At 50.0% G+C, this 19,878-nt stretch overlaps 3 protein-coding genes across 3 annotated transcripts; all 3 read left to right on the plus strand.

The window, feature by feature from the left end:
* Positions 1-2,457: 2,457 nt before the first annotated feature.
* On the plus strand, positions 2,458-2,888 carry LOC128278311 (uncharacterized). Its single transcript, XM_053017017.1, has one exon. The coding sequence runs from the start codon at positions 2,529-2,531 to the stop codon at positions 2,784-2,786; it is 258 nt and encodes an 85-aa protein (XP_052872977.1). The 5' UTR covers positions 2,458-2,528; the 3' UTR covers positions 2,787-2,888.
* A 314-nt stretch (positions 2,889-3,202) lies between these two features.
* Positions 3,203-5,443, plus strand: LOC128278308 (phenoloxidase 8-like). Its single transcript, XM_053017009.1, has 3 exons — positions 3,203-4,827; positions 4,890-5,145; positions 5,221-5,443. The coding sequence occupies exons 1-3, from the start codon at positions 3,216-3,218 to the stop codon at positions 5,420-5,422; spliced, it is 2,070 nt and encodes a 689-aa protein (XP_052872969.1). The 5' UTR covers positions 3,203-3,215; the 3' UTR covers positions 5,423-5,443.
* A 3,880-nt stretch (positions 5,444-9,323) lies between these two features.
* On the plus strand, positions 9,324-19,083 carry LOC128278448 (mucin-2-like). The gene is made up of 3 exons (XM_053017178.1): positions 9,324-9,607; positions 16,833-18,001; positions 18,085-19,083. The coding sequence occupies exons 1-3, from the start codon at positions 9,605-9,607 to the stop codon at positions 18,569-18,571; spliced, it is 1,659 nt and encodes a 552-aa protein (XP_052873138.1). The 5' UTR covers positions 9,324-9,604; the 3' UTR covers positions 18,572-19,083.
* The last annotated feature ends 795 nt before the right edge of the window (positions 19,084-19,878 follow it).

Raw genomic sequence — 19,878 nt, forward strand, 5'->3', positions numbered from 1 at the left:
ATGACGAATAAACAATTTATAGAGAAACGTTTTTACTAAATTTTACTAAATAGCATCTTCGAAAGCTTTGGTAGAATCACAACCGCCGATTTACCGATTTTTGCATTTCGATTTGCTACACACAACATATCATTATTTTGGAAATAATCTCACCGTCCATTACATCATTCATTTAATTTCATTCTGTTAGGAACAGCTAGAACAAACATACCACGAGAACTCGATCAGGAGTATAGACGAAACAAGGACGCTCAACCCTGTAATCAAAATCAGGGACACGTCAGAAAGATAGATAGATTGAACGAGTCTTTTCGATGACGACCACGAAGAGGTAAAGGCGGAAAGAAATACAAGTTTTTGATCGACAAGTGAGACCCACGAGGACGGCCTCACGGATACAAATTCGTATTTTTTCTTTTGTCGCCAAAACAGTGTTTCCCGTCCACTAATTTTACAATCTTCCGGTAAAACATAGTAAAAACGAGAAAAAAGTTCAAATTTAAATTTCCAGTCATTGCGCACAACATTTCGTACAAAATGGTCGGAGAAAAGTGCTCGAATTCTGCTCGAATAGTAGTGTTTCTCGCAGGGGCGAAGAAGTTGTTTTCTTTCAAGCAACACAAGAGTTAATCCGTAACGAACCAGGCTGATTCAAATTTTTTAATTGTGTTTATTATTAGTCCAGCAAACGATACAACGGTCAAAAATTTGTTGTCGCTAGATTGCGTCAATTTTGAGTTTATGAAAGTAGGATTTTTGATAATAACGATGCACAAACACGTGATTGAAGAAGGAGCGTGATTGTGGAAACTTCGATAGGATGGCTATGGCCATAGAAAGTCAAAGTGTAAACTATCGTCATCAGCATCGTAAGAGTCATAAAAAGAATAAGTCAGACACCATCAAACATGTTTGAGCCTAGAAACAATTTACCCGTATCGCTTTAACTTGGTAACCTTGCGTGTCTACATAACATGAGTTAAATTGAATTTTAATTCCCGGTCGCTATATAAAACAATCGGAACACATCAAACCAAATTGTCCTACTTTGTTTTAATGCGCTTACATAAAGATGAAATGTATCCACCAAACGATAGGATAAGTGTCAAACAATGTGATAATGTAAAAAAGTGAACATGTTACCGCCCGCGCGTCACGCTCGAGCCTAGCGCGAGATTCAAACAGACTCTCAAGCCGGCTTCAACTTCAAGAACGGTAGCGTAGACGTTATCGCTTATCGGTACCGCACAGTTCATTTGTACCACTCACCCTTTAACTCCTTATCACGCCGTAGTGAAACCACTCAACTCACGTCTCTTGTGGCGTGAGCCGGCCATCTCACTATAAACAACGAGTAACCGATTTCCTCTCGTGTTCTAGTGCTTCCATTCTTTTGTTTCTTTCACTAACACAAACAAAAGCACATCCCCTGTGAGAAAAACCCGCTGCCGTTTGCAACTGCTAAACAAGTAGACAAGTACGCCAATCGGATGACTCAAGCCAGGCAGCAAACGAAACATTTGCATATAATTCGATGAGCACACGGTCAGCCGACAAGCGACAACACTTTCCCAACCAGTAGATCGGAAATGCCCAACATTGTATTGCATCGATTTTTCCGGTTTAAGCGTAGCAAACCATAGTAAACAGTAGCCGGTCTACTGTCTGACTAACGCTAACGTTGAACGGCGCACTGAGTCCGTTAGCTGCAACTACGATAAGCGAAAGATTATGGCGGTCACTTATGCACTTATCAGGCGCTACAACCAGCGAACGGTCTTTGGTGTGAACCAAAAACATTTTTTCAAACGCCCGCAAACATCCAATGGCTTGCCATTAGCGGGAATGTATCCTTCGCATCGACTCGTAAATTAGAATCAGACAGGAACTGCTGTTTAGCGAACTCACGTCTAGAAAACTGAACGCATCCATCGAACAACTTCACGTGCCTCAAACAATAGCGCATAGACGGATGCTCCGAATGACTCAATTCTCAATGGGCGGCGCCCAGGGGAAGAGTTCGCGCGGAAGTTAACGCCTCACCTTGTGCACGGCGGCAAATCTAACGAACATTAAAAATTGTTTTCCTCCCGACTGGCCGGCCGGTTTAATTGTCGGTCAACATGCGATCGATCACGCAGTGGCGCGAAGCAGACCTGAGCGATCAATGAAACCGACTGGCTGGCACACTGACCGGCAGGAAGTCGACTCTCCCAAGATGCCCGGGCTAGACGCCGCCGGTGCAGCGCCGCATGCGTGTGGTTCCCACGCAATTGTATTCTAATTCGATGCTGTGCTCTTGGCCGGGAACTTCAGCTCGCCCGAATCGGATGCACCGAAGATAATCGAGATCAGCGTGATCTGAAATACATTCCCACTTCTGTTGTTGTTCCGTTTAATGGCGCCGACCTATAAAAGCGGTCCGTCCAGCCAACGGACGGTATCAGTTAGCCAGTGGAAAACTTCCCGACAGCACCAACCAACTTCTTCGTCCAGAAAGCACCTCTCGCCAGAACGTCCAGCACACGATGAAGTTCGCGTTTGCATTCGCCCTGATCGCGCTGTGCGTGTGCGTTGCGTACGCCCAGACCGACGCCGCCAAGGATGCGGCCAAGGACGCGAAGGATAAGGTCCCGGCCGCCCCGGACGCACCGAAGCTGAACAAGGACGCCGTGACGACGCCCGACCCGAAGGAGGCCACCAAAAAGCTGGAGGATGCGGCCGGCAAAGCCAAGGACCAGGCGGCCGATATCGGCAAGAAGCTGACCGAGGGCTTCAAGCTGTAAGCCTCCGTTTCGGTCCCTTTTTTTGTGTCCAGAGAGCCATGTTATCACTTTGGGAAGTGGAATAAAAAACGGTAATGTACGCTGCGTACGGTAGCGGAGCGTCCAAATATTGGTTTGAGTCCGATAAGGCGGCCCCTCACTGTATCCGAAATTTGGCTCCAGTGGCCGGGCGCGGTTGCGGTTTCTACGTTGCCCTGGTCCGGCTGTATCCGCCTCTAGGGTTGTGGTTTGGATGTGGCCATGAACCGATCTACGTCGAGTATAAAAGGGAGCGGACTGGCCGTCCGTCATTCGACAGTCGACAGCAGTTGGCGAACTGTGTCTAGTAGCAAGTCGCGCGTCTCGATTGGTTGTGTCCGTGTTTCTAGAAGTTTTTTGATCCATCACCAACCGGTGTGTGTGTGTGTGTAGTTGAGTCGTACTTCGATCATGACTGAACCGACCGATCTGCTGGCGCTGCTGCAGCGGCCACTCGAGCCCACCTTCCTGCCGAAGGACGACGGCAAAACGGTGATCGACGTACCGGAGGAGTTCCTCACCGATCGCTACCGGCCGATCGGGGCCGAGCTGCAATCACGTTTCACGAGCGACGCTGAGCAACGGATTCCGGTGCGGAATGTACCCTCGACACCGGACCTTTCGTTCGCGAACGGCATCCAGAAGCGGGGCGCCTTTTCGCTGTTCATCCCGATGCACCGGGATGCGGCCGCCGCGCTGATTAACCTGTTCCTCGGCCAGCCGGACGTGCAGACACTGATGAGCGTGGCCACGTACTGTCGCGACCGGCTAAACGCGGTCCTGTTCCAGTACGCACTGGCCGTAGCGATCCAGCACCGGGAGGACACGAAGAACGTCAACATTCCGTCGATCGTGTCGCTCTTCCCGGATCAGTTCGTCGATCCCGCAGTCTTCCCGAAGCTGCGCGAAGAGGGTGCCGCGGTGCAGCAGGAGAACCGGATGGTGATCGACATCCCACCGGCGTACACGGCGTCGGACCGCGAGGACGAGCAGCGGATGGCGTACTTCCGCGAGGACATCGGCGTCAACATGCACCACTGGCACTGGCATCTGGTGTACCCGGGCGATGGGCCGCTTGAGGTGGTGCGCAAGGATCGGCGGGGAGAGCTGTTCTTCTACATGCACAGCCAGCTGATCGCGCGCTACAACGCCGAGCGGTTCTGCGCCCGACTGAAGAAGGTCCGTCACTTGACGAACCTGCGCGAACCGGTCCCGGAGGCGTACTTCCCGAAGATGGTGCGCAGCTCCAATAGCCGCTCGTACCCGGCCCGTTCGGCCAACTCGGTGCTCCAGGACGTGGATCGGGTCGACAACAACACGACGGTGGCTGTCGCGGATCTGGAGCGGTGGCGCGATCGTATCCACGAGGCGATCGACCAGGGTTTCGTCCTCGACACCCAAGGCAACCGGATGCCGCTGGACGAGGAGCGCGGTATCGACTTGCTGGGTGACATCGTTGAGGCGTCGATCCTTACGCCCAACCGCACGCTTTACGGTAGCCTACACAACATGGGCCACAATGTGATCGCGTACATTCACGACCCGGATTACCGCTACCTGGAGGACTACGGTGTGATGGGCGACGTGACGACGGCGATGCGCGATCCAATCTTCTACCGCTGGCACGGCATGATCGACGGTCTGTTCCGGCGCCACAAGGATATGCTCACACCGTACACGGGCGCCCAGCTCGGGAACGAAGGAGTCTCGGTGACGTCGGTCGGTGTGCAGTTGACGCGGCCCAACACACCCGCCAACGTGCTGCTGACGTACTGGCAGCGCTCTCAGGTCGACCTGGCGGCCGGGCTCGACTTTGGGCCGCAGGGCAACGTGTTCGCGTCCTTCACGCACCTCCAGCACGCCCCGTTTTCGTTCCGCGTAGAGGTCAACAATGCGTCGGGCGCTTCGAAGCAGGCCACGCTGCGCATCTGGATCGCCCCGAAGGTGGACGAGCGGGGCACTGCGCTACCGTTCCGCGAGCAGCGACAGTACTTCATCGAGATGGACACGGCGACCGTCACACGTAAGTCCCCGGACCCGAGCCGAACCGAACGGAGCTAACCACCCACTGATATGTCCCCGCAGTCAATCCGGGCATGAACACGATCGTCCGCCGTTCGGACGACTCGAGCGTTACGATCCCTTATGAGCGCACGTTCCGGGCGATCGGCACCAAGGCGCAACCGGCCGCCCCCTCGCAGCTGGCCCAGTTCCGCTTCTGCGGATGCGGCTGGCCAGCTCATATGCTGCTGCCGAAGGGTTCGCCCGAGGGCGTCCAGTTCGATCTGTTCGCCATGGTGTCGGACTACGCACAGGATCAGGTCGTACAGGATCTGGACCCGTAAGTAGCCTGTATATTGCGTCTATTCCCCCGGGACAACTCAGTCTGACCGACCGTTTGTTCATTCTCTTTCAGGAACGCACCTTGCAACGATGCGCACTCGTTCTGCGGGCTGCGGGACAAGAAGTACCCAGATCGGCGGGCCATGGGCTTCCCGTTCGATCGCCGCACCGAGGACACGGTTAAGACTCTGAACGATTTCGTCGCCCCGAACGGTAACATGAAGGCGGCCACGATTCAGGTGAAGTTCAACAATACTGTCATCGCGCGCACCTAAACCCGGATCGCCGGTGGCGGATCCCCAGTTCGCCAGTTCGGGACGGAGTGGCTCCGGTTTCGTGCCGGCTTTCTTTCTTTTCGTGTTCAATAATAAAAAAATGTACTGAACTGCATGTTTGTAGTGTGGCTACTGTAAAACCCGCCATTATCACAGGGATGCTGTGATATTTAGTCGAGACAAGAATTTGTGCCGGATTCTATTTACGATTTTTTTGTGACGTGATGTTGCCATTTTGAATGATCACTAAATTTTTGACAGCTGCTTTGTATGGACGTGTTTTGGCTCATTGTCGATTTTTGTCTCCTCCAAAACATGGGTGGAAAAGAATCTGTATCAAATTTTGTGTAAAAAACAAAATTAAGTGCGCGGACACATTCCGAATGTTGACTGTGGCATACGGTGAAGCTACCTTGGACCGAAGCAATGGTTATCGCGGATTCAAAATTAGGGCAGAGAAGGTGTGAACGACGAAGAGTGTGCTGGACGCCCGAGCAGGTCAACAAGAAACGAAAATATTGATGAAGTAAAGAAAATAGTATTGGACAATCGTCGAAGCACTGCTGTAGAAGTTGCTGAGCACCTTAACATATCGATTAACTCGTGCCATTCGATTTTTACTAATGATTTAGGCATGAGACGGGTCACCGCGAATTTCGTACCAAACTTTCTAAATTTTTACCATAAACAGCATCTCATTGACATCGCTAAGGTTTAGTTTCTCTTCTTCTTCGTTCATGGATATCTTCGAACGATGTAAAAGATCAAAATCCTACCAAAATCTTTGCATATCAAATCCATTGACTCGGTTACGATCGTGTGATCTTTCGTGGCTTGTTTGTGGTTACTGATTACTCAAGAAGCTCAATATTTGAGAACGCCGTACGTTATTCAATTGAGAACAGCATAGAATCGATTTGGAAATGGCGAAGTGTCACTATCATTATTATTATTGCGAAGTGTCACTTCACATAACATTGACATGATTCTCCAATTAAACATAACTCTCTTGCTACAGCCAACCATCATCACTAGCTGGGGCACAGTTTCAATCGGGGACGATATCAATTAACGAACCCCTCGTTTTCGCAAACTTTACAACATCACTTTCGATCACTGTTGACCTGGTTGGTCCCCATTCCCCAGTTTGCCATTTGCCGAAATCGGGTAGGTCTTAAATACTCCCGAAACGACCTTGTCCGGCACCACCTCTAGCAAACCACAGCAGGAATGTGTCTCCTGATTTTTTTTTGTTCACTCATCGTTGAAGTGCAAGCAAAATAAAGTGCAGAGCCGCGTGTAGATAAATTTGAACAGATTGGAACGATGGAAAAAAGGTCTAAAACCACTACAGCCGAAAACTAAGCAGCCCCAACAACAACCAACCAATACAGTGCGAACCAGAAACCATTGGGCCGAACGCCTGTTCGCTGATCACACGGCAATGGCCGGGCGATAGCAAACAGCCATCGGCAGCCGGACAAACAGTCAAACATTTTCGCATAAAATTATCACTTCGTTGGCAAATGGTGTGTGTTCGCTGGTCGCGGACAGGCGTTGGACAGTGATGTCAATGCTACGCGAACTACGCCACAGACCAACCGGGTACCTTTGAGCATAATGATTCCTGCGCGTTGATAGAGCTATAGAGCGGCAAAACCAGTTAAAACAAACGTATGCATAAAGTGTTTTCAACGAATCGGCACCATTCTCGGTCGGTTCTAGCTGCGATAATGATGATATATACGTTTTTGGTCAACCGAAGTCCTTCCTCGGTCTGTGTCTCACACGATATCCTTTGACCTTTCGCGCTTTGATGTATGTGGTTTCGGTTTTGTGTTTCTTGTGATCATTACAAGGATGTAACCGTGCCACCGTTCTGATCCTGACTGCCGATCCGAACGAGCGTTATGACTCTAATTAACACTCAAATTAACAACTTAAATGGCTCCATTCGCGTATTATTATAACCAGTAGCAGTCCCGCTAATCAGCGTGGCTAGATTTTATGATTATTTCATCACTAGAAGATCTCTATCTCTACTGCGTTATCGGGTGTCATTATGAGAGACTAACCCGATCCGGTTGGCTCGCTGGCTCGCTTGGTATAACCATCGCACTCCTGGCATTTTGAGACCGTCAGGCAACAAGAATCTTTGTCTTAAATTTTACGTGCTTCTTCTGCCAAATAACTTTGAAATCAGACTGAGATCGATCGGCAAAAATAAGCAGTCGGGGCGGTAAATCCATTTTATTATTTGCACTAATGAAACGAACGAAAAGGAAACGGAAGACACTTGTTAAGTTGTAGCACAGTGAAACCAAAACGTTGGAGCTGGGCATAATATGATAATCCCCTTGTTCTGAGGCCGACTTGCTCCGTAACAAGTATTTTCTGTAGCATCTTTTTACATTGTACATTTTCAAGATTTCGCGTCGCGTCGAGATTGCATTCAAAATAAAGAAAAAAAAAAATTTCGGTGTGAAGAGTTTCTTCGCCGTCTGAAGTAATAATACCATCTCGAAGCAGACTCAATGGCGTATCCTTGATATTCAAACTGGTCGAACCCTGGGGCGTTATTACCATATTTTACATTCCTTCTGTCTACCCAGCCCAGTCGTTAGTATCAAGATCATCGCTACCATCGCTGCTAGAGAACCGGTCTCTTTCTAAGAGTGTGACTCATCGGTTCCTTAACGAATACCGTCAGCGACAGTTCTGGGAATCAATGTGCAAAAAAGTGAATCCCGTATGCAGCCAGAGAAGCGGTTGCTCTGCCCCTAATCGAAGCTCTGAAGCGCATCCTAGAGCAGTGACCTCTCGCTGATGAACGCGAATATGCTTACCATAGCGTTCGAGCAATGCAATAAGTAGAATGGAGGGATGTTGAAAGATCCACATGCACTTGCTCTCATCAGGTGACCCAACCCAGAAAACGAGAAAAACAAATAGAGAAAAAGAGAGAGAGAGAGAGTGCGTGAGTGCGTGACAGAAGGAAAAGAGATTATTTTGATGAACGAGAAACCCGCCAAAGGTATGCTAATGAGGGTTGAGAAGGATTGCTGGCTGTGTGAGTGAGAAGGGAATCTTCTTTTTTTCTACTTCAAGATCACCGAGGTAATTTTATTCACTGGAAGCTAGAAAGAGAGAGAGGCAGAGAGAGAATGAGAGATGGAGAATCGGAATATCCAAATAAGGGAGTTGGGCTTAAACGAGCCGTAGCGTCCGTACAGCAAGTGCAATCCTTTGGCTGCAACCCGTAAGAAGGTGTGAATTGATCAAATCATCACTTACTATTTTCGGTACCGTTTGCAAATGTAAATACTATTTTTTACTAGCACATTATGTCATCTATTGTTTCATTTGTGTCGAACCTTTTATTTGCCGATCCTTTAAATATATTATTTTCTTTTTCAGTTCATTTTAAATTGAAAGACATTATTTTTCATACAAAATAAGTAAATTATATTACTAAACCATAATATTTTTCCTAAAACTTTCTTTAATTTACTCTAAAAGATCCGTCGGAATATAACAAAACGATATTTTAATATAATTAAAATACAGTTAATAAAATGGCAGTGAATAATTGTAAACAAAACAGACTCATTCAGCTGAATATTATTTATCAAATCTACTACCATAGTAAGCAAACCACATATTTTATGTTCCATAAATTACTGATGAATGAATAAAGCGCGAGAGAGGAACCAAAGATGGTGTCCACTCTCCCTGCGGGCACCGATCGCCCCTACACCCGGTTCCACTATCAGCGCGCAGTATCTAGTGATCTGCTCGCACCGGACCGCAGCTGCGCCGGCCCTATAAAAGCTTTCTGCGACGATGAGCAAAATTTCAGTCTGCCACCCGATTTTCGGTCAGCAACATCCACCGCACGCGGTACGCGCCGGTTCGTGTGATCAATCGTGAAACAGGTGGCTATCCCGTGAGAGGGGACATAGCCCTGAGCCCAGGCGTGGCTCAGCCGTCTCATAAGGCGTAGAGTTATCGTGAAAGTTGAAACAAGTTCAGTGCATGTAATAACCGACCTCGTGATCTCGTGTGAAATTCGTTGTTTTTCTTCGCGAAGGATACTCCACTAAAGGACGCAACAACGGACAGGATCGTGACCGCAGTGAAGACGAATTTGTGTAAGCGACCGGGCAGGCACACGGCAAAACCATGGTGAGTGAGCGAACGTCATTAATGGATGTAAATGTCAAGTGAAGCATCATGTTGTGCTGTGCCTGGGGCTTCTCATTGGGGTCCCCGGCCAATCGCGGTACCTTTCTTTTGTGACGGTGATGGATTACGATCGCGCATCGTGGCACCCGTCGAAGGATAGTGCATCTTCGGTCGGTGCAACTAATGGGGCGCGGGCAGTGTGTGCAAGTGCAAGTGTCACGCCATCGAAGGCAACCGGACCGGGCGATGGCGATAGACCATGAAATGGTCGGCCAAGGGTGCGGCATCTCCATCGGCGGCAATTAGCATCACCTTCGCTGGCTAATAGACTGCCGGCGGCCCACGGATTTTTGTACGGATGCAGGTCGCTCTGGGTGTTACCCGGGAACTTTACGGTCGACCTTTTCGGGCGGTAGCTTCGAGTTTTTCGAGCGATCGGTCGAGGATCATAAATTTGATTCCACCGAAAGCCGTCTCCAAGGTGGTTTATTTTGGGACCCACCCAACGCCCAACACCAGACGTAAATCGACAGATTTTTGCCCCGATTAACAAGATCCGAGCGGGTTGATGCTAATTTTGCTAGCTCGATGCCCAGGCAGCTGGCTGGTTTAGAGGACATGAGACACGAGCCGAGTTAGCAACGTTATCTCATTCGACCTTGCTGAACAAGGAGTGGACCGAACAAGCAATGGACCGAAACTATGATCCGCAATGATCTTGAAACAGTTTTGCACAAGGTCCAATGAACTTGCTTCACCTAGACTCTAACGAACGAAATCGTCACCTTAAATTAGCACCAACAAATTCATGACGTATTACAGTTATAGAGCACACGCTAGCGTCACGTATTTCTTCCACGAAAGATTAGACCAATGATGAAGAAACGACCCGAGTAGCCCGAGTTCTCACCCATTCCCATACGCAAGGCGCTGGGCTGGTCTGGGCTGGGCAGGTTCGCTTGTTTTACTAACCCATCTTCACGAATAAGGTGGAGCCGTAGAGGCGACACTGCCGACTAGTCATACATATTAATTTACTGCGCCGCTCGAAGGGTGCATGAGACTCGGGAATTCGGTCGTCCACATCTGCTCGGTGGTTGGTTGGCCGTTACGTATCTTTGTCATCTGCCGCGCCTTGGGGCGTCGCCAGGGTCGGCAGGGTTATTTAAACGAAGCATTAAACCGGCAGGAGAGTCGCACAAAAGTCGGTGAAATATTGTTTGTTATAAATCTTGCGACACACCGGGCGGCGCCCTTCGGTGGCCACCGTACGCTAACAAGCCGCTGCGGTTGGTTGCCGAAAAAATTGATTGTCCACCATGTTGGGTTGGGACGGACGTGATATAAATTCGCGGTAACTTAAATTATTTTATCGACCCGCATTCGGGTCGCTACCCACAGCATTCCGGCAGGTCGGGTCGGGTCGAAAAGCCAGCATACGCTTCAGTGTGTCGTCTGCAGCCGATGCACCGCTGCAAAAGGACACCATTAAAATGGGAAGATAATCACTGCACCAGCAGGGCGGTAGAAAGCTGCGGTTTCCAAGTTGGACGGGTTGCGCCTCGTCGTCGTCGGCCGTTTATTTTTACGTTTTCTCCCTCAAAATGCTGCAAAATTAGCCCAAGAAACGAAACGAAGAAATGAAAACACGGTGTTCCCACGTAAACCGTAGAGGTCACGTTTGCAGCATAACGATGGGTGCAATTAAAGCGTGGCGTGCGCAGAATGACGGACTGACGAACCACTTCGAGGGCCGAGTCCCGGCTTCGTTGTTCTTCCTTTGCCGCGGCGCACAAGATAAATCTGGCACAATACATCAAAGAAACACAGAGAGAGAGACAGAGATCGCGAGACGTGCCGGTAAAGTGCCGGTTGCCGTCAGATGAGCGATTGGCGAAAATGTTGACAAACCACCAACCAACCGGGTACCGTTGCAACTTCCGGCAGATGCGCGATGTTCCGCGAGAACGCCCATCACCGTATTTGCCTATCAAGTCGCGAAATCTCATCACCACCAAACAGATGTAATCAATTTGCTTGCTCGGCCAACCCGAAAATGGGTCGAGCCGGCCAACGGTCGAAAAATGTGTCCGAAGAAGAGTGCGCGAATTCGGGACACTGCCTTCCAGCTACACAAAAGCTGATTTTTTTAGTGACTGTACAGAAGAAAAAACGCCGCAATCTGTCCAAATCAGCATGCCCATAAAGGCATATAAGATGATAAATTCACATGTACTCTGCAGCGAGATGTGTGCATCTTTTTTAACGGTTCACAAACGGCCGTTTGCAAACGAGCAGTTGATTTATCGCCACCTATTTTGGTGGTGGGGCCCCAAGAAACGCACGACACGAGGCATGTGGCCACAATCAATAGCCACTATCGTTTCTATGGGAATTAATTGAGCCAAATTGCTTCCTGCCTGCGTTTCAAGGTGAAATGTCCGATCCTCTGGAAGCTTAGAACCAGACAAAAGCAGCAGCTTCCAGCAGCATGATGGCATCGGTTCTGGGGGCTAAAAATAGGTTGGTTGAAATGCAAAATTTACGATGCATCCCGAAAACGCTTCGATGATCGGTTTTATCACATTGCCGCCTGGTTTTTGCCATATTTTCACCTGCCCAGCGTTCCTGGCTGCTTCGGGCCGGGAGGCAAAAAAAACCGTCATTACTCCCGTCAAAAATCGAACCAACGAAGAGACAACATTTTAGAACCCCAAACCAAACAACGCGCGGTCGGCTAACACGATCCCCACCCGAGGGAGACCCATCCCCAACGGAACACCCTACGGAACGGGTTTGCCGGGCCGGGCAGCAGCAGGTGAGACTTCTTCAAGGCCGTCTGCCTGAACCGAGCAGCGCGACATCATCATCTGCTAATTCACTGTCAACGTAAGCGGGACCGTTTCTTGCGCCGAGCTCTCGCGGCTCATCGATTCCGCGGTTTGCTCGCTTGTGTTTGTTCTCCGCATTTGAGGACCGCGTCCGTCAACCTGTCACACAATGGCCGTGCATGAAGAATTGGCTGTGGCCACGGCGGCGGCGGCGGTTGGCGGCAGCATTGGTTTGCATATCGATCGCAACCGAAGCCAGTGATTCGGTGGGTGATTTATTCGAAGCCCAAGCTTATCGTCGGACTCTAACGACCCACTGGTGGGCCTAGCACCGCGCATGGCATGGCCGCCCGCTAACGATTTGTCATTATTTTGCTGACAGACAAGTATTCAAAATATTCCGGAACTCTTGGTTCTATGATTTCTGGTTTTTGGCCATTGGTGTGAACGCCCTCGCCCGGGTGTCCAGAGCGCAGAGTCCGATTCTTATCGTTGCGTTTTGTTTTACTAATTACACCCGACCCGTCTAAGGCAAAAAATACCCTTAACCATATTTCCATAAGCCCATTATGATCGTCTGTTTTTGTGTTTTTATCGATTAATCGTACGTCGGAACGACCGAGACAATGGAGGTCTTGGGTCCGGCCATGACCACGCTCTTGGATGGCATTCCTTTTGCCCTGGTCCGTTTTATAAATAAACGGTTCTACCGACATACAGGAAGTCCGCCGAGAGTCAAGGATGAGTCGAACCGAAACGCTTCAACCGACTGATTGCTTCCACAATCGATTCCACTTTGGGTCAAAGTTTACGCAGCATACACATGTGTTCCCCACCCGGGGCGGTCGAAACCGGGCGGTGTAGGCTCAAGTACCGTAACGTGACCACCTCACCCAGCTTCACCCCCCAAACACACACACACACACACACACACACACACACACACACACGAAAACCGGTGCGACAGGCGGTGGCCTCCCTTTGTACATCTTTGGTCATCTTAAATCGTATGTTTAGCTTCGACCCTACGAACTGCAGCAGGCGCTCGCCTCCGGACACATTAAACACCGCCGGTGACCGGTGAGGCCATTTACAACGTATCATTTAGTAAATTCCTCTACGAATCAGCATGATGGGCTACAATGATGCGCTGACGGTTGCACCACCCTGTCGAGTTGTTCGCCACCGGACTGCATCCTTCATTAACATTTATTAATTAATTTTCACGTCAAATCGACAACCATTTGTCCCCAGACGGGGTGTAGTACACACTACCCGCTACACTTGTACCTGTCACTCGGCTCGGTGGTCGGCAAGAGTTGCCGTTTGCCATCGCCGTTTACGGCCCCAGAACCCGTTTTCCAGATTTCAGGCATTTACGACCGCCACATTTCCGTCATAAAGCAATTGTACCTTAACCCATTACACAATACTATGCTTTCCCTGGTGGTGGCGGCCAGGCCCAGACGGTACCGGTTTACGGTAAACAATGCCGTATTACCAAATGTCAACATATATTCGCATTCCAGCCGTGCAATGATCTCATCCTATAAACGGCGCCCAACAACCATCGTAAACCAACGCCTTACGGCAGCACTGTGGGTGTTGGCCATCTCGGGTGGCAGCCGAAAAGCTTTCAGAATATACTAGCTGACCGAAAGGTCACCCGAACAACTATTAAGTACACTGGGGCCGTTCGGCTTGAAAAATCTATCACGAGTCAGTAGGTCACAGATTTTACTGCAGGACGATCTTAATTAGCGAAATGTCATTATGTATGGTTTATTTTTGCATTGACCTCTTTTTACTACTTGTATACCTTCAATGCTGCCAATTAGTAACCTGTCTTTCGTGGGCTGAGGAAAAGTTCACTCCGATTCCCGGATCCGATCCGACAAATTGCCTGTGATTACTGAACATACCACAAGTGAATGCACAACAAAGAAGCTCCCGGTCAGTTCAATTTGAACAGCACAACTTGGCACTTGGTATCTTTGAGTCATTTTATTTAAACAAACCAAAGATCTGTAGGTCGTGGGAAAATTTAAGCTCAATGAAAACCGCGAACAATATTCAATTCGGTCCGAACGAACAACATCAACACGTGGCAAGCGACGAACCCCCGACTGTCATCCGGTGTTGGTGTCACATGATTAGAAACAAGTTCAGCGCGGTCTCGGTCGGCCTCTCAACTCGGTCTAGCCGCCACACACGGTGACTCGCTAACCCCGAACGGACACTTCATTGGCCTAACCCGCCGTAGGTGATACCCACACGCGTCGCGATGGCCCCGCCGAAGCCATTTTTATCCCATCCATTTATCTGCACGGGGCGTTGTTGTTACCTTTTTTTCCCAGCCAAAACGGAGAGGCTATTTTTGTGATTATAAAATGCAAATTTTATCATCGACCCATCCAAACCGCAGCCACCGCCACCGACTCCGACGGTCGTTTTCGCTTTTAGAACCACCGCGGATCCGAAAATAAGTTAGAGTTAGCGTCTGCGGCCAGAGCGTCTGGGGTGCGATCGGAGATCGGAAACCGGTATGGGCACCACACACAGATACACCTGGGTGATGTAGCACCACAAGGTTGTTTTTTGAAGTGGACATCCGATAGAAGGACGAAAACAGGGGGCCCCAAGCCGCCTGTTCAGCCGGTCGTCAAGCGAGCGACGGGCTCTGCCCCGTTCCTAGAGCCTTGACTTTGGCTTTCTATCGTCCACATTCGTCGTCCTCGGCACGGGATCAGGTTCAATGGACCACATTCCTTTGCGGCGTATATTTTTAGTGATCACGCCGGGGTATTTTATCCTCCACTTTTTGGGGTCCATTTCCTAACTTGGACTCCCGGCAGTTTGCGACATCACCTTCGTAACGACTCCGTTTCTTGGAATTGAAAGTTTGGCGGGAAGTTCGCGTCGAACTTATCTCAAACCGGGCCCGGTGCTCCAAGGAGCACAGCGGCACACGAGCGAATTGTCAATGAAAAGGATGTTCGGAAGGTTAAGCGGTCAGTGGTGAAATAAATCAAGCCCGATCGAACAGTCACCTTCGCCCCGATCTCACGGGCATCTTCCTCATACATTCTTGCTAAGTGGATACCTCCCGGCCAGGGGGGCACGAAGGTGTAGGCACTAACTACCACAAAACCGGATAAGTCACTCGCCGGTAATCTCGCCGTTTTGCTTCGGCTGATCTTTGACGGCGAACCGTGCGACCGCATCACTAACCGGGGGAGAGATACTAGTTTCAAAGATGCATCCCCCAAGCCCCCCTCCAAACACCTACCCTCACCACCGCCGGGCGGTTCCCTTATTTCACATTCATTGCCCATTTGAACCCATTAGAAGTTTGTCTAGGCAAGTCATTGAGCGCAACCGACACGCTCGAGAGAAGGAAGCTCAAGTTGGCTCAGGCTGGAAAACCGCTGCCATTTGCGTATGCGTAAACACCGGACACCACCACCGGTAGTGCGAGGCTTGTAAGGTGTCAATGTTACGTTCACGTTGCACAAGGTGCACATCTGCAAACTGCAACAACCCGGCGCTCATGCGGCGTAAGAACGCCGCAGATTGAATCAACAAAATTAAACCTCCTCCCGGTGGATGGCTGGTGAATGGTGGATAGTGAAGTAAATTTGCACAACCACCTGGCTGGAGGCCAACAATCGGTGGCCACCTATCAACGTTGCACAACATTGGCAGTGATCCGGTGGTCAGTGATCTTGTTTGCAGTGCTCATACGTGCATAAGCCGTGGGCACGGTTAGGAAACTCCCATTGTGTCATTTCAATGCGATCCATTCATTCGCCCAGATCTTATCGACCTTCTCTCGGTGAGTCATTGTTTGGGTTTGAGTTGAAATTAATTTTGAGAATAGTTTCATCGGATGGCTTTTCGATCACTTCTCACGCATCCTCACCGAGGTGGGTCTAATTGAAAGATAAATTAACCGTTTCCTTCGAAATAGTCCACGCGGTAGCTCCGTGCCGCGCAAACAGAGTTAACCTTTCAGACGTCGCACGCATGCATTTCATTAGCGCTGGCCGGCGCTGTAGGCCAACGCTTGCCATGGATGATGAACGGATTACGCTGCGATCCGCCCTCCGGTGAAGGAGAATCCTTCATCTGACGGCAAATTTACGAGCTACGCCTCATCCGCCCGCGTGGGTATTTGCTTGGGAATTAGGAACTTCCACGCACAAATAGAAAACCTGTATGGTGATTATGTCTGCGGTCGGCGGTGGCGGTGCTGATCTTCCCATACACATCCCGGGGTCAAATTGAGACGTCCTAACCATCGAATTTAAATGATAAAAGATAAGAAAAATATGAATTTATAATATGTTAACACTGCTTTGGCTTAAATTCCCCCTTTTGCTCTCGCTTGACAGATACGTAAGCTGCTTCTCTTGTTGGCCTTGGTCGCGTGGTGTCAAGCGGACATCCCGGTATTCGAAATTGGATCGTTTTCCGGTGGCGAACCGAAGGCAAGGGTAGCGTCTACCGAGCAGCGGGAAGAATTCGCGGGCTACACCGCTGAGAAACCGACCGAGCCGCTTCCGGAATCGTCCAACAAATGTGAAGGTGGGCCCGACAAGTGTGGTTACGTGTACGAGAAACCCTCCTGCCAGTGGCAGGATGGTCTGGCAACCACGGAAACAACGACGCTAGTTCGTACGGAGACGACGGTGCAAACGGAACGAGTAACCGTCACGGAAACCGTCCCGACCACGCTCACCACAACGCTGACCACTGCCACACCGTTCTGTGGAGCTACCAACGCCTATCTGCCTCCGGATACGACCACAACGCTGCCACCGGCCACCAGCACGGTAACGATTAGGCCGCCGCCGCTGACCACCACCAAATCGCTGCCCCCGACCACAACCACCATCACTTCGCGAGGACCTCCGATCACGACCGAACGTGTCGTTACGCCAACCACGACGATCGTCATCAGCAAGACTCCGTTCGTAACGACTACCCGTACCGTAACACCAACTTCCACCCACATGTTCTACGCAGACTCGGTCACCGTAAACCGCACCGTCACCCCAACGTCCACCAATGTGTTTTACGATGCCTCGGTCACTGTTAATCGCACCGTAACGCCGACCAGCACCAATGTGTTCTACGTAGACTCTGTCACCGTGAATCGCACGGTCACACCGACGTCAACCAATGTGTTTTACGTGGCCTCGGTCACTGTCAATCGCACCGTAACGCCAACCTCCACCAATGTGTTCTACGTAGACTCTGTCACCGTTAACCGCACGGTCACACCGACATCCACCAATGTATTTTATGTTCCTTCAACCACCGTCAATCGCACCGTAACGCCAACCTCCACCAACGTTTTCTATGTGGCCACCAGCACAGTAAATCGTACCGTAACGCCCACCTCAACCCGGCTGTTCTATCTGGACTCGGTCACCGTCGATCGGACGGTGATACCAACGTCAACCCTAGTGATAACGCTCGATCAAACACGCACACAGACCCGCACGGTTACCCCCACGTACGTTGTGCAGCAGACGGCGGACACGGCCACAGTAACGCGGTAAGTAACACTTCCGTTCCGCGCCAATTACGGTGTCACTCAAGGACGTAGTAACATGATCTTTCTCTCCGCCCCAAAAACAGGACCCTTACTCCGTCGTTTGTCGTAACGGAGAGCGTACCGACCGTAACGGTAACGCGCACGTTCACTCCATCCAGTCTCATCACAACAACGGCTCCCAATACGAACACAGTCACGCGCACGGTCACACCTCAGGCCACCAGCACCACAACGATCGCGGCCCCGGTGCGAACGATCACCCAAACCGCCTCCACAACGATCACCGTTACGCCGCAGCTATCCGTAACGCCGCCGGCCGTTACGAAGACCGTTTGCACACCGGACAATGCGTATCTTCCGGCGGCGGGTGAAAAGACCGTCACTCGCACGGAAACCCGCACGGAAGTGTCCACCGTGATCGCCTGCACACCGACCAATGCGTACCTGCCGGCCCGCGAAACCGTAGCCGCCAACCAGCCGGCCCCAGCGTTCGCCCGTGTGCCTTCGTTGCACCGTGAAGTTTTGCCACCGCCGGAAGACGACCGGAACAACCTGATCTGGAACCCCTAGGGAGGAGGTGGAAGCAACGCGTTCCACGCAATTTATCGCACTGCCTGCATCGCTAACCAGAGAATGAAGGCGAAGAGTAAACCGGAAACTGCAGAAACACAAATACTCATATCTTCGTCGCGAACGCTGTGTTGTTAAGATTATTTTGGCAACCGCAATCATGAGATTAGTCGTACGCGATGTCGTGTAGGCACTTAAAATGTACATAGCCGAACCGTGTAGCTAAAGGTAACGAAAGTCGAACGAAAAAACGATGCGCACACACAAATCGAAACTCTGGATCGGCGCCGTCCATCTGCATGCATTCCCTGGTATACCATTCCATTCCACAACAGCGAGTACCGATAGCGGTAAGCGGATTGTGATTGATTTTCGTATGTGATTTTATATTTGTGCGTATTCGTGCGTCTGTGTGTGTGTTTGTTTATGTCTATGTGTGGTGTTCATTATGATTTCACGAATAAAGCTACCTTTCGTCGTGTTTCTATGGAAACAATGACAGAACAACCTGATCCAGACCGGAGTGTTGATTCGATCGATTTCTCAGACTAATGGGATTTTTAGTGTGCTAGCTGCCGCGGTCTATCATTTCCGGCTTTTTTAACCGTAAAATGTTCGAGGAGTCAAGGCAGCATAGAACTACGCACGGAAAATTTAAAGCTAACCGAAGGCATCCAAAAAAGATAAACGCAAACACTGACGTACTGGAAACTGAAAACATTGTCTGTAAAATAGTAGCATCGAAAGTTTGAATTAAACAGCCTCATGGCGTATGTTAGAGGTTCAAATTGACCGGAACGGTTACGAGGTTGTATAACTCTAACCACAGATCCTTTTTAGCGGCCACTTGTCTGATGTCTTCTTCTTCTTCTTCTTTTTTGGCGCTACAACCGCTGAGCAGTCTTGGCCTGGCACCAGAGACAATGCTAATCTCTGATGCTCTTCTGTAACTTTTAATTTTTTACGGACGGGATTGTTAGCCCCGCGCCAACCCCCCTGTCACGCCGGTATCGGGAATCGAAACCATGGCCGGTTGAGTTACAACCGATCCCGGGATTCGAACCACGGCCAGCTGCGTTGACAGCGAAGAGCGTTACCGACTGCTCTATCAGCGGGGGTAAGATGTCATAGACAATAATTAGTAAACGCACGTGTTCCGTGGCGGAAACGCGTAATTAGAGGCAAAACCATCAACGCGTTAATCAACGCCAATCACCCAACGAAAACAGATCCCAGTTGTTTGTTTTTAATGTGTTTTATTAGAAAAGTCTAGGCGGCATCATGTGGATTCAGTTTATAAAGAGCGA

The sequence above is a fragment of the Anopheles cruzii genome, chromosome 2 (genome assembly GCF_943734635.1).
Source record: "Anopheles cruzii chromosome 2, idAnoCruzAS_RS32_06, whole genome shotgun sequence".
NCBI lineage: Eukaryota > Metazoa > Arthropoda > Insecta > Diptera > Culicidae > Anopheles > Anopheles cruzii.